Source organism: Sorex araneus, chromosome 1 (genome assembly GCF_027595985.1).
Source record: "Sorex araneus isolate mSorAra2 chromosome 1, mSorAra2.pri, whole genome shotgun sequence".
NCBI classification, from domain to species: Eukaryota; Metazoa; Chordata; class Mammalia; order Eulipotyphla; family Soricidae; genus Sorex; species Sorex araneus.
Window position 1 is genome coordinate 105,527,835 of NC_073302.1, and position 13,779 is coordinate 105,541,613.

Sequence of the window (13,779 nt, forward strand, 5' to 3'; positions counted from 1 at the left end):
GACAAATGAGACGTAACTGGCGCCCTCTCGAGCAAATCAATGAGCAACAGGACAACAGTGATACAGAATGAACAGGATCATGTTCCTTCCCTCTCAGAAGTCACTCTGTCAGTCTGCAGGGATTGTATGATGAAAAGAACAGTTACTGGATAGTGTTGAAGGGCGTGTACTGGCCCCCAACTAGGGAAGCAGCAGTCTGCGTTAAAGGAACCAGGGATGGTGGGAATCAGGAAGAGCTGAGTCTCCACCTCCATGTTGGCCTCCAGGATAACCTCTGCTCCCGGCCTGGTGAGCCCACATGATCTGTGTGACAGCTCTTGTTCTCTGACATTAGCCTGACACACTGAGTGTTCCCGGTGCTCGGACTATAGGAGGGCAATCCCGGGACAGAACACCTGAGAGAGAAGCACCAAGTCCTGGGGTAAAAGAAAATGTGCACTTTGGATGGCATTTCCTTCATTTCCTACCACAGGACTGTGGTTGTCCTGAGACTCAATGGATGCTGACATGACCAGGACAGAGGAAGAGAGCCTTTATTATTCTTAGGAACCCCGTGTTCAGCTCGCTGGGGGTGGGAGATGCGTGCTGAAAATAGACTATGGACCAAACATGATGGCCACCTACTACCCCTATTGCAAACCACAACACCCTAACGGAGAGAGAGAGAGTAAGAGGGAGCGTGCCTGCCACAGGGTGGGGGGTGGGGTGACGGTGGCAGGAGGGACACTGGGAACATTGGTGGTGGAGAATGGGCCCTGGTGGAGGGATGGGTACTCAATCATTGTATGACTGAAATGTAATCACAAAAGTTTGTAACTCTGTAACTATACTTCCTGGTGATTCATTAAAAAATATAGCACTGTAGCACTGTCGTCCTGTTGTTCATCGATTTGCTCGAGCGGGCACCAGTAACATCTCCATTGTGAGACTTGTTACTGCTTTTGGCATATCGAATATGCCATGGTTAGCTTGCCAGGCTCTGCCTTGCGGGCGGGATACTCTCGGTAGCTTGCTGGGCTCTCTGAGAAGGACGAAGGAATCGAACCCAGGTAGGCCAAGTGCAAGGCAAACATCCTACCCGCATTAAAAATATATATAAAAAAGAAAAGAAAACCCTTGTTCAAATGACCATTGTTTTGTGCTGCTTCTAGCTCATTTTCTTGATCATAAAGACAACATAAAAACTTCCGATCATTAATTCAACTGCAATTCCCTTGAAGGCTCTATATCTGCTCACCCACTGGAAATAATTTCCAAGTATATCCTGTAGTTTCCATCTAATAATGTGATTATAATTCAGCTCATATCAGATGCTCACTTTTTAACTATGCTAGAGTTTCCAATGGTTAAGATTCATGTCAGGTGGGAGAACATCAATTATTTGCTCTCAGATTCTTCAAGCCCAATGGAGAATTTCTTTGTTCTTTAAGTTGCCCTAAGTACAACTCTAATGGGCTCGACCACTGAATAAATGACACTGAATGATAAAATGGGACTTGCAAATCTATCCCGACTTTCTTTTAACTTTTGGTTATTTGAACATGAGAATTAAATTCTTTGAGTTTTTATTAAGAATAAGTGCTTTCAGTTGCTGCTTAAGAGAACTCAAGAGTTACCAAAGGCGGGAAAAGCAACACAGGCCATGAGGTGTGATTTTTAAGAAGTCGGTACTCCATTTCTCTAATATGCTCTTGCTTCTCCATCGAAGAAGACGGTGTTGGTGAATGGTGAAGGAGTGAGTACAAACAGAACTTAGAAATACAGTTACTCAAATGTGGCTGGAGGTCACGCAGGGGAAGGGTGATGCGTGCTGAATGTATACTAGAGACTGAACACAATGGCCACTCAACACCCCTACTGCAAACCACAACACCTAATTAGAGAGAAAGAACAAAAGGTAATACCCAGCCACAGTGGCAGGGTGGGGTGAGGGGAGATGGGATTGGGGAGGGTGGGAGGGATGCTGGGTTTATTGGTGGTGGAGAATGGGCACTGGTGAAGGGATAAGTTCTCGAACATTGTATGAGGGAAACATGAGCATGAAAATGTATAAATCTATAACTGTACCCTCACCGTGATTCACTAATTAAAAAATAAATAAATTATTGAAAATAAATAAATTAATTAATTTATGAAGTTAAAAAAAAGAAAAGAAATAGTTACTCAAATACATATTCTTTTTTTTTTCTTTTTTGGGTCACACCAGGTGATGCTTAGGGATTACTCCCGGCTCTACACTCAGAAATTTCTTCTGATATCCCAAAGGGTCCCCAACCCGGGGATCCAACCCTACTCGGCCACGTGTAAAGCAAATGCCCTCCCCACTGGGCTATTACTCTGGATCTTCAACTGTCTATTCTTAAATAACATTGGGTAACTGGTGGTGCTGTTTCTTTCCAGAGAAACCAAGCAGAGGACAGGGCTATGCCTGGCGACCCACTCAGCCCCGCTCTCTATGGTGCTCCCTGACTCAGGGAGAGGACCCCCTGGCAGGGGATTCTAGACACTAGCCAGTCAGACCCTAGGTTAGAGGACTCTGGGATTTTTCCAAGTTGGCATCATGAAAGAGAACCAGTTAACAGCCCCGATGGGCTGAGCACCCTCGCAGACAGTTCATGCTTAGAGGCTCATGCCTCTAAGAGTGGAGTAGGATGACAGAGAGCCAAGAAGCTTCTGCCAGTGGCCTTCCCCCATAGACCTGAGCACAAGAGAGGCCAAAGTTTCTCGTGCTTTGTGAAAGGCCAGACTACTGACACCGACACTGCTTGCAGACGCAGTTCCACGGGGACTCACCTTCAGAGGCAACACCTCCCTGTTGATAGAAAAGAAGGAAGCCATGGCTTTAGTCCAGGAGCAGAGACCGGCCACGTTCCCACACACACGCTTCGCAGTTTCAATGTTGTAATCTGCCATCTCAAAGTAAGGATTCAAAAAGTCGATCACTTCTTCATTGATCGTGTCTTTGGGGAATTGCTATGGAAGAAAGAAGCAAAATAAAGACAAAATATTACTTTCCATAAAGTCATACATTCTGCCTATAATGCCACTGAAACAACTGAATTGTGATCTTGTTCAGGATGTGAGGGAAATGTCCTGGGGACACTCGTGGTGGGAAATGTACACTGGTGAAGGGACGGGTGTTGGAACATTATATAGATGAAACCCTATTATGAAAAATCTTGTAACTGTGTATCTCACGGTGATTGATAATAAAAAAATTTAAACAAAATATTAAAGAGAAACAACAAAGAATTCAGCTAAATTACATCTGACCCTAAAAAATAAAAATCTTGCTTTGGTCCTGAGAAAGAGTAAATGATTTTAGAAATGAACATTACATAGTTATAAAATTTCCAAATGAAAGTTTTTTATGTCATTAGCCCCAAATAATTAAATTATTAATGCATAGAATCAATATTGAAAAGCAAATATGCACAGGTACATTTAGCCAAAGGACCTGATATATTTACCACTTAGCAGCAACTAAATGCTTAAAACATTCAGAGAGATATTCTATTAAGCTTGCCTAAAATGTAAAAGATAATAATTTGATTATAGGCCTGAGGGTGTTGAATTAATTTTTAATCATAAAAGTATCAAGAATGGGAGAGAATCCTACCTTCTGGCAAGATAATTATCTAAAAAATAATAGCACCAGTGGTTGAAGAATGCCTTCTCACATAACTAGAGACTTAGCACACAATGAAATTAGACCTCTTAGAAGTGTTTGGGGCACCTTAAAGAGAATGCTTAAGGACAATAGAGACAGGGCCAGGAATATTGCTCCATAGTTGGAAGCCTGTTTCATGAGCTGGGAGAGAAGGCAGCTGGAGTAGAGAAGGGATCACTAAGTCAACGATGGTTGGAGGGATCGTTTGGGATGGGAGATGTGTGCTGAAAGTAGATAAAGGACCAAATGTTATAGTCTCTCAGTATCTGTAGTACAAAGCATAATGCCCAAAAGAAGAGAGAGAGTATGGGGAAATTGTCTGCCCTAGAGACAGGGGGAAGGTTGGGGAGGGAGGCAGGGATACTGGGGACATTGGTGGTGGAAATTATGAACTGATGGAGGGATGGATGTTCAATCATTGTATGACTGAAACTCAAACATGAAAGCTTTGTAACCAGATCTCACAGTGATTAACTTAAAAAATTTTTAATAGAAATCTAGCACCTAAATAAATCATTCAGTGAAACAAGCCTTCAGAGGCCATCCATGATGCAAGGAAGAACACAACCTCACTCAGACTTATTTTAATGCAAATTACTTCTTTGAGGCGTGAGAAGGAATGAAGCCAGAAGGAAAAAGGGAAAATAATATTTTGGAGTAATGCAGAGATGGAAGTGACCAGATACACTTAGAAGGTGGATCTACCAGTAGGTAGATATGGCAGGAGCCTAGTTATTTGCCAGGATTCAAATTCAAGTTCAATTCCATTACCATATTTTCCCGTGATAACGTTTTGGGTATCCTCTGTCACCACTGCCATCTCAACTCCTCCAAGCAAAGTCCCCTTTCCCCATCACTTGAATGACCTGATGTTCCTTGTCCATGGCTCTCATGGCAGGAGTTCATAGTTCTACTATCCTGAGAAAGTCTGTCCAGCACACTAATTCCACAAGCCTTCTCTGAGGGGCTGCCTTTGCCAGCTACACACTGGCAACCTTGAATTAAAAAAATCAAGTGATGCTGGAGCTTGGGAAATGGATACTGGTTGGGTAATCCCAATTAGTTATCTTCAGATGCAAACATAAAAAGCGCGGCAAGAAAATAGAATTCATTCTGCTCCAAAGATTCCCCATATGGAACACAGAAATCCCTATTAAAATGTCAATAAACTTGAGGACTGGAGAGTTCCAGAAGGAAGGACTTGGCTTGCATACAGCTAGCCTGGAAACCCAGAATTTGGCCAGGAGTAATTTCCTGAGCACAGAGGCGGGAGTAAGCCCTGAGCACCACCACATGCGCGTGTCCCCCCAAATATATCAATAAACCGGACTGCTTTCAATTTAATGTTTGCTCATCAAAAGGCATCATAAATAGAATGAACAACAAAGGGAGAATGTCAGGGTAGATGTCTGGGAATGCTTAATGACAAATGATGCGTGTTTTACATGTAAAGATATTTTATAAAGTAATACAAATATTCAAATGGTCAGGAGACCTCAAGAGGAGATGTTTAATCAAAGAATTGTGAAGATTCATGAAGTGACAAGAGTCCCCACATCATTTGTCATCAAACACATAATCAGACACTCCCATCATAGAAGAGGGTAGTGGTTTACAGACAGCTATTGTTGTATACAACTATGTTTAAACTCTTCAGAAAAATCTACTAAAGTTAATTAAACATATAATCTAATAGTCAGAAATTCCACTCCTGAGTCTTCAACAGGAACGCAAACACACCCACCAAATTACCTATAGAACAATATTCATTGGACTTCATGTGTTGTTGTTGCTTTTGGACTTTATTTTCAAAGCCATAACTAGCAACAAAGCAAAATCTTACCCACAGTACAAAAAACAAATTCAAGCCTATTACCATGTTTTATACTGGTGAGTGTTCATACAAGCTCATGAGAAATTTCAGTTAGAGTTTCAGGAAATCTGTAAATAGATGTTAAACACAAACATGCTTGGGAGTTCAAGTGTATAGCAGCATTTCTCACCATGGTTAAACACGGAAACCTCCACGTCATCAACAAATGAGTGCATAAAGATACTGCAGTATATGCTCAATGGGATACTACTAAGTTATTAAAAATTATGGACTCTTTTTTATGATAATATGGATGGGAACCGGGGTGATTATGTTAAGAGATAAAGTCAGAACCTGGGAAACATACTGGGTGGTTTCTCATATATGGAACATAAAGAAATGGTGAAAATAAAAAAACAAATACAATCAATATAACATCTGTAACCATATGTTGGGTTTACAGAAGGGAAGGAAAGAGGAAGGGGTAGCAGGTAGAGGCATCACTTGGATACTGTGAGGGTACTAAATCTTGGGTGAGGGGTAAGGTGAAACTTATACAGATAAGAAGATTTGAAACTGTGATTCCAAACTTATGTAATACTATAAACCAATGGTAAATCAATAGAATTTTACTAAGATTTATTACAGAAAGCTTAAAATGACACAGATTTTACATGTAGCCAAAAAAGACAGTGAAAACCCATTGCCTTCTAATTATTTGATCACCTTTAGCTAGGTGTGTTTTGATTTGGGTGTGCTGTAACCCACTCTCAGCAATACTCAGGTGCTTTACCTGACTCATTGCTCAACAGTCATTCCGGGCAGTGCTGGGACCACACGTGGTATCAGGGATAGAACCCCGGCCGTCATGTGCCCCAAACAACTGAAAAATCTCTCTGACCATGCTATGTGTGTCCTGGAGACCATTCTCAACATTGCCAGGCCAAGAATTATTAGAAAGTAGTATACTTTCCCAAGTACTACTCAGCAGATACCCCCACCTCAAAAAGTTCTTAAGATTAAAATATGAAATGCTCAAACACTAAAATCAGTTTTTACTCTCTTTGCCACCCCAAACCAGTCATTAAACATTTGCCACACATCTACTGAAAAACTATAAATGGATGGAAAAAGGATGCAATGCGCCTTTGTGCAATAAGAACGAATCTCACAGATATGTTGATTGAAAGAATTCACACCAAAAAACTTCCTGCGGCATTATTTCATATATGTAAATTTCAAAATAGGTGAATAGTCTGTTAGGATAAATATCAGAATAATAGTTACCTTAGGGGAGATTCCTGATGGGGTTAGTAGAGTCCTGAAAATAGTCTTGATTTCAGTGCTCATTAACAAGAAGTTACATATATAAATATTCACCAAGCTGTACAATTAAATGTCATTTTATTGTGTGTTAGCATTATCATAATGAAATTTAATGGATGCAAATTCATGCTCAAAAATTACTATTGGGGCAGGAGAGACAGTCCATAGGTTATGGCATATGCCTTGCAGTGGCCAGTGCCGATTGGATCCACAGAACCACCTGGTCCCCTGAGCATCAGCCGGTAGATTCCTGGAGCCCCTGATCCCTACAAGCATTGCCCAGGTAATCCCTGGGCCTCAGGGCCCAAGCAACATCACCTGCTTGCAATCTTGCATTGAACCTTTGGAACATTTGACTAAGAATCTCCAGTTGGGTCACCAGGCCTTCTGAGAACCCCTTGGGAGACCCTCCACCCCCTAGAAAAATTACGATCAAGGCTTACAAAATAAAGATGTATGTATCGACTTGTATTTCCTGTGTATATAACATTGTGCACATATATATTGTTTCCTTAAAGTGATTTTTAAGTCTCTGTTGAGACAGGCTGCTGACAGTGCTATAATATACCAAGTCTGTTGGGAAATGCCCTAGTGCTTATAATGCCTTACATCGGAAAGAACAAAATCTACTTGGAAGAGATTTTTAAGTAACAAATATAAAATATGTCCATCGAATATTATTCAGTGTCAACAAAGATGGAAACTGTGCTACTCCTAGGAATATAAGTAGACCTAGAAAACTTGATGCTTAGTGAAATAAGCCAAAGACATAAACTACGCGGTCTGATTTACACAAGGAACCTAAAATAGACCAAGTCATAGCAGCAGAGAGGAGGGATGGAGAAGTGGTACAGAGCATCAGTTATGTGGTGAATGTCACTGCACATTGGTATGAAGTTGTAAATGGTATGTAATGAATAAGTTCCAGGGACCTAAAGCACAGCAATGTAAATACAGTTAAAATGCCATATCGCATGCTTAAACTGTGCTAGGAAGGTTTATCTTAATGTGTTCTTAACACATCAAAAAGCAGGTGGGGAAAAGGGAAGAAAAGAAGCAGTAACTGCGTGAGCGATGGATGTTTTAATTGACCTGAAGTTATTTTACCATTCATTAGTTTTAATAACCTTAGCAGACATGCATATGTCTATCACATCAAATCACACACCTCAATCACCATTTCGAATGTTAATGACACCCCAAGAAAGATGAAAATATTAAAAATTGAGGTGACATATGTAGATCCTTTGAAGAAACTTGTGCTATTAAAGGGCCACAATAAAGTCAGGGGTTTCCTCTGAGCCCATCATCCTGGAACTACCAACCTGCAAATTCTGCAAAAAGTTCCCGGCGGTCATCAGTTTCAAAGACTCCTGCCAGGAAGGAATGGTGCAGCTTTTCTCCAGGTCAACTTTCACGGCGTTGACTTTCCTCTGAAAGAGCAGCAGCACACAGTCCATGATCCTCATGATGAGGTGCGGGGGCCGGCCCAGGGTGCGCACGGTCGCGATGTCCGAAGGCTTGATGGTCTGGGTGAGAGAAGACGCTTAGCATCTTAGCATTCGAGCTCAGGAAGGTGAAGTGCAACGGGACAGGCAACATTAACGGTCATGTAAAAAATTCAGGCCAGCCAACCTCATCTCTACATGCTTCTATCTCAACCGTGGAAAAATGCCCTTCAAAGTGGGGGAAGGCGCTTGCCTGGCATGCAGGCAACTCAGTCTTTATCTGGGTACCACATAAGATCATCCAAGTACCACTGGGAGTGACCCCTGAACACAGAGCCAGGAGTGTGTCCTGAACACCTTCAATGTGGGAAGGAAAGGAGAGGAGAAAGGAAGGGAGAGGAGAAAAGAGAGAGAAGGGAGGGGGAGAGGGGAAGAGGGGGAGGGGAGGGGTGGAAGGAGAGAGAAGTATCTAACACTTAAGTGGACATAAGGAATTTAAACCAGAAAAAAAAATTATTTGTGATGAATTTTGCTCGTTAGTTATATAGGTCAAGATCCCGCCTCTGTCTCTTGAGCGACTCTGACCAGTCACAGTGTCCTGGCACAAGGGGCAGCCCGAGGGCTGGCTGACAGGTTGAATAATGAGAGGTTCCTTCACTGGAAACTGACCTTCAAATGCTAGTATTTGAGCAATGCGAATTTCACTAGGCTCTTAGAAAAGTTCCATTACATTTCTAGTACAGACATTCTCATAGAGTAAATTATTTAACAGTCACATCAATCTGCCATGGGTAAGAACAACGATTCTCTCTTAAATCTTGAAATAAGTATTGAAAAAAATTTCAGTACAAGAATCTGCTTCAATCCTATTTACTGGACACCCAATGTACATTTATCCCTCCCAGATCTTGAAACCTTCCTTCTCATTTGCATTTGTAGACCTCTGCCAAAAGAAGGTAACCAATGTTTCCTTTCGATGATGATTTTAATTTCTCTGAGAATAGAGGGCAACAACATAAGTGAACCACTGAGCTTAGTCATCAGAAATAGAACAATATACCAGCATTCATGAAAGCTAGGCATCTAAAGTGAAAAATAATCTGTGGTGAGAACTGAAGATGGGGGCTGGAGCAATAGCACAGTGGGAAGGGCATTTGCCTTGCATGCGGAAAAAACAAAATCTACTTGGAATTAGATTTTGAACCGACCCAGGTTCGATTCCCAGCATCCCATAGGGTCCCCCGAGCACCGCCAGGAGAAATACTTGAGTGCAGAGACAGGAGTAACCCCTGTGCATTGCCGGGTGTGACCCAAAAAAAAAAAAAAAAGAACTGGAGACGACAGACCTCACTGAAGATATGGCTACTAAAAAAAAAAAGAAAAAAGTAGTAGCCTGAGGGAAATTACAGTCAATCTTTTTTTTTTATTTTATTGAATCACCATGTGGAAAGTTACAAAGCTTTCAGACTCAAGTTTCAGTTATACAATGCTCGAACACCCATCCCTTCTACCAGTGCACATATTCCACCACCAAGAACCCCAGTAAACCTCCCCCCACCCACCATCCCCCCAGCCCCCCACCCCGCCTGTGTAACTGATAAATTTCACTTTACTTTCTCTTTACTTTGATTACATTCAATATTTCAAAAAAAACTCACTATTATTGTTTGGAGTTCCCCCCCTCCCAAAGTCGGACCTGCTAGAAAAGAAGCATTTGATAATTTGTTTTCCTTTGCTGAGAATGAAGAGATAGGAGGTCCTGTGTCACACTAGTGGCTATGTTCATTGCAGCACTGTTTACAATAGCCACAATCTGGAAAAAAACGGAGTGCCCAAAAACAGATGACTGGTTAAAGAAACTTTGGTACATCTACACAATGGAATACTATGCAGCTGTTAGAAAAGATGAAGTCATGAAATTTGCATATAAGTGGATCAACATGTAAAGTATCATGTTGAGTGAAATGAGTCAGAAAGAAAGAGACAGACATAGAAAGATTGCACTCATATGTGGAATATAAAGTAGCAGAGAGGTACGAGCTTGCAATGATGCAACTTCTGGCAGAAATTTCTCTGGACTTAGTTACTAAAATACTAAAATACAGTCCAATTTAAGCTACCTAAGATGTAAGAGTTTAACATGCTTGTCTTACTTTATCTTTAAAGTGGTAGTGGGGTGGGGGGAGGTCCAAAGAAATCAGACTCAGTCACATGAGGTGTCCAGGTAAAGGAGTTTGGGAAAGAGCATTTCTGAAGTTCACCCAATTTAGTTAAGTATTAGATTCATCTCTTCTCTGCAGACAAAGCAATAGGACTCTTATGCAACTTCTTATTCATCAAGCAGCAATAAGAGTCACGTAACATTTTGAAATAATTGATATGTTTATGTTGAGTCAGATCAACATTAAGAGAGAAAAATGTGGTCTTTACTATTACCTTATTTGTTGTATCTGATTTTGTAATCTAATGTCAAATATTATGGTTTGTATGTACATAAAACTTTCTTAGTATAAATTTTTAAGAGTTCACAAAGAGCCAATAAAATGGAAGTGGAACCAGTGAAGAAATTTTATTTAGAACACCTGCACACAGCCCATCACTTTATGCCTGGCTGTTCTCACAGAATTTTGCAATAATACTTACGTATGCAAAATATATAACTGGTAGGGAATGCTAAACAAGTAGAATACCAGAAAATGTGCCATAATATAAAAAGAAATGCCAAGCCTTTTAAATCTAGGGAAAATATAAGCCTTAAATAGGACCCCACATGCCTACAACTGGCTCTATTTCTACAATACCAGTGAGGACCATGAGTTCAATAAAGGTTTAAAGGTATCTATACAATATCATTACTCGTCTTTGTCAGAGACTCTCAGTGAAATCAAAGTAACTTCCAAAAATGGGGGAGGGGTGATATTAATACTCCAGACTCTCTGATTTGTACACATTACATGTGTACAGCATTTCACATGTTAGTAATACTTCAAAAACATTCATGGAGAGGTAAGAGGTACGCCAAAACTCTGGGGTACTGAGAGTCTGGGGTAGCGTGAGGACTAAATAGAACAGTTTATGCTTGGCAAGATGAACTGAGAAACAATTAGAAAAAGTACAGCCCCTGGAAGAGTTCCAAATGTGGAAAACTGGAGAGACGAAAGAGAATGCTGTCGTTATTATCTCAGATGAAGAGGAATTCATTTTGTGCATTGGCTTAGAAAACTTAATGACGTCATTTGGATCCAAAAGACTTTAGAATGATGATATGCTATCTCACAACAATGAGAAGAGCCTGTATCAAGAATGGAAACAACCAGTGTTGGTGGGGGTGTAGTGAGAAAGGAACTCATGGTCATTGCCGGCGATAAGGGCAAGGTTGAGCCTCTGTGTAAAACAGTATGAAGACTTTGCCAAAAACTTTACAACATGGTTCTTATAACCTAGAAATTTTACCACTGGGAACCTATGCCAAGAACACAAAAGGCATCATGCACCTAGGTTCATTGCTGCACTATTTCAATAGTCAAATCTGTAAATAATCCAACTGTGTGGATAAAGAATGATGAGCAGATAAAGAAATTGGGCTACATATTCGCAATTTAATACTACTCGTCTATAAGAGGAAATCTTGCCTTTCACTATAACCTGGATGGAATTGAGGGGGATTGTGGTATGTGGAATGTCAGAAGGAAGATAAACACCAAATGATCTCTCTCACATGTGATGTGTAAAGAAACGAAGCAAGGGAATGAATAGTAACCAATGAGAGCACATTCCTGGACTTTAACCATGGAACTGAGCTCACAAAGCAGTGGAGGAAGGGGACTTGGGTGCTAGGAAGGAAGAGGTGGTCTAGAAGCCATATGAACATAGCAGTCAAAGGTCTTAGGCATTTAGATAGGGGAGGGGTGTGCCATAACTCTGTACACTAAAGACTAACATTAACACCATTGCAGCCATGTTACCTAAACACAATTTTAAGAATTATTAGAAGCATTTTAGACAGTGAGTTTAGAATGGTATAATAATTGCAGTAATAGCATTGTCAAATACTGATAAATGCTCAACTGAGGATTATAACATGACTTAGATGTATGTATCAGTAGTGTTCCATTTTCCCAGTCATTTTCTGGGGAAGGGTCAATAACTTAAGATGGTAGATAGATAATAATTAAGTAAAAATGATGTTGAGTCCAAGATCATCTTAAACTAAATCCATCAAAACTGGACTAAACTAATTTTTTTCAGGCTCCTTCTACTTTACTAAACTCAATATAATTTCCCAGAACCCAACCTACTTCCTAATATCACCATTTCTGTTGTTAACACACATCACATTAAGAAGTTATTGGAGGGGACTGGAGAGATAGCACAGCGGGGAGGGCATCTGGGTGCCACATGGTTTCCCAAGCACAGCCAGGAATAATTCCTGAGTGCAGAGTCAGGAGGCACCCCTGAGCACTTCCAGGTGTGGCCCAAAGCGAAACTAAACAAAAACAAAAATGTTGACAGCCTGCTCAATGCCTGGCACCAAATAGTCACTTAGGTCATTGGGTCAGTAACTCACTGGGCTAATTCAGATAGACCTGAGGGTGAGACTTCTATAAACATACTCCTGGGCCCTCGATGAATCAGGAAATGCTATTGTGGACACGTGGCGTGGTGTTCCCAATGTCAGAGTGCTCACTCGGGCAGGACTCCCACATGGGATTACCCAACGCTGCCTGTGACCCTCGGGTGGAAAGAAGGAGGTGAGGAGGAGCACACAGCATCAGCAGAGAGCAGAGCACGTTACCGGGCACGGCGCCAGGGAAGAGGGTGTGGTCCCAAGCAGTAACGGATTTCCCCAGTGCTCTTCTCTTGAGCCTGCAGTCGCCTCCTTGGTCCTGAAACTCAGCATGTGTAACGTCCCATGAACATACCTGCAGGGCGGCCTCGGCTTCTTCTAACGCAGGTTTGGCAGCTTCCAGTTTCTCTTCGGCAATGGCCTTATCTTTAGAGATGCTGTCTACAATGGCCTGGGCCTTGTCCTTCACCTTCTGGACCTCAGCCTTGACTTTCTCAGCGGCCTGGGCTTTCATTGTCACTTCTTTCAAGACCTAATTCAATATTTTGAAAGAGCTCATCAGAAATTAATAAAGGCCCAGCAGAAAATGTGCCTTTCTGATTTTCTGGGGGTTTTTTTTTGTTCACTTAGTGTTCGCACATAAAATCAACAGTCTTTTTACTCTAATGGAAATCAATACTTTGTGCAGTCCTAGATCTAATTCAGTGAAAATGTGCTTGTCATTAGCATTTATGAAGTGGGAATTCAAAAAGGTCTGGATGCCCACGTATGACCACATACCATGTCAGCTTTATCATTGGCCACTTGGAGCTCCTTTTCTTTGGCTTCTAGCTCTATGCTCAGGGCTGCAACAGACTCTGATGCTTCTTTAAGCTTTTCCAATCCAGTATTCATTCTAGGATTGAAAGCCCAAGAGAATAATATTACAGTTTGTTGTACTTTTCCAAGTACTGTC

The 13,779-nt window shown here is 41.3% G+C and overlaps 1 protein-coding gene across 1 annotated transcript in view; it reads right to left on the reverse strand.

Annotated features, from left to right (window-relative positions):
- The window catches only part of DNAH5 (dynein axonemal heavy chain 5), a 304,825-nt gene that overhangs the window by 70,355 nt on the left and 220,691 nt on the right, over positions 1-13,779 (reverse strand). The window contains exons 57-60 of the mRNA XM_055123648.1: positions 13,605-13,719; positions 13,180-13,356; positions 8,135-8,338; positions 2,794-2,973 (exon numbers count right to left, since the gene is read on the reverse strand). Coding sequence (XP_054979623.1) covers positions 2,794-2,973; positions 8,135-8,338; positions 13,180-13,356; positions 13,605-13,719 — 676 coding nt within the window. The remainder of the gene's footprint in view (positions 1-2,793; positions 2,974-8,134; positions 8,339-13,179; positions 13,357-13,604; positions 13,720-13,779) is intronic.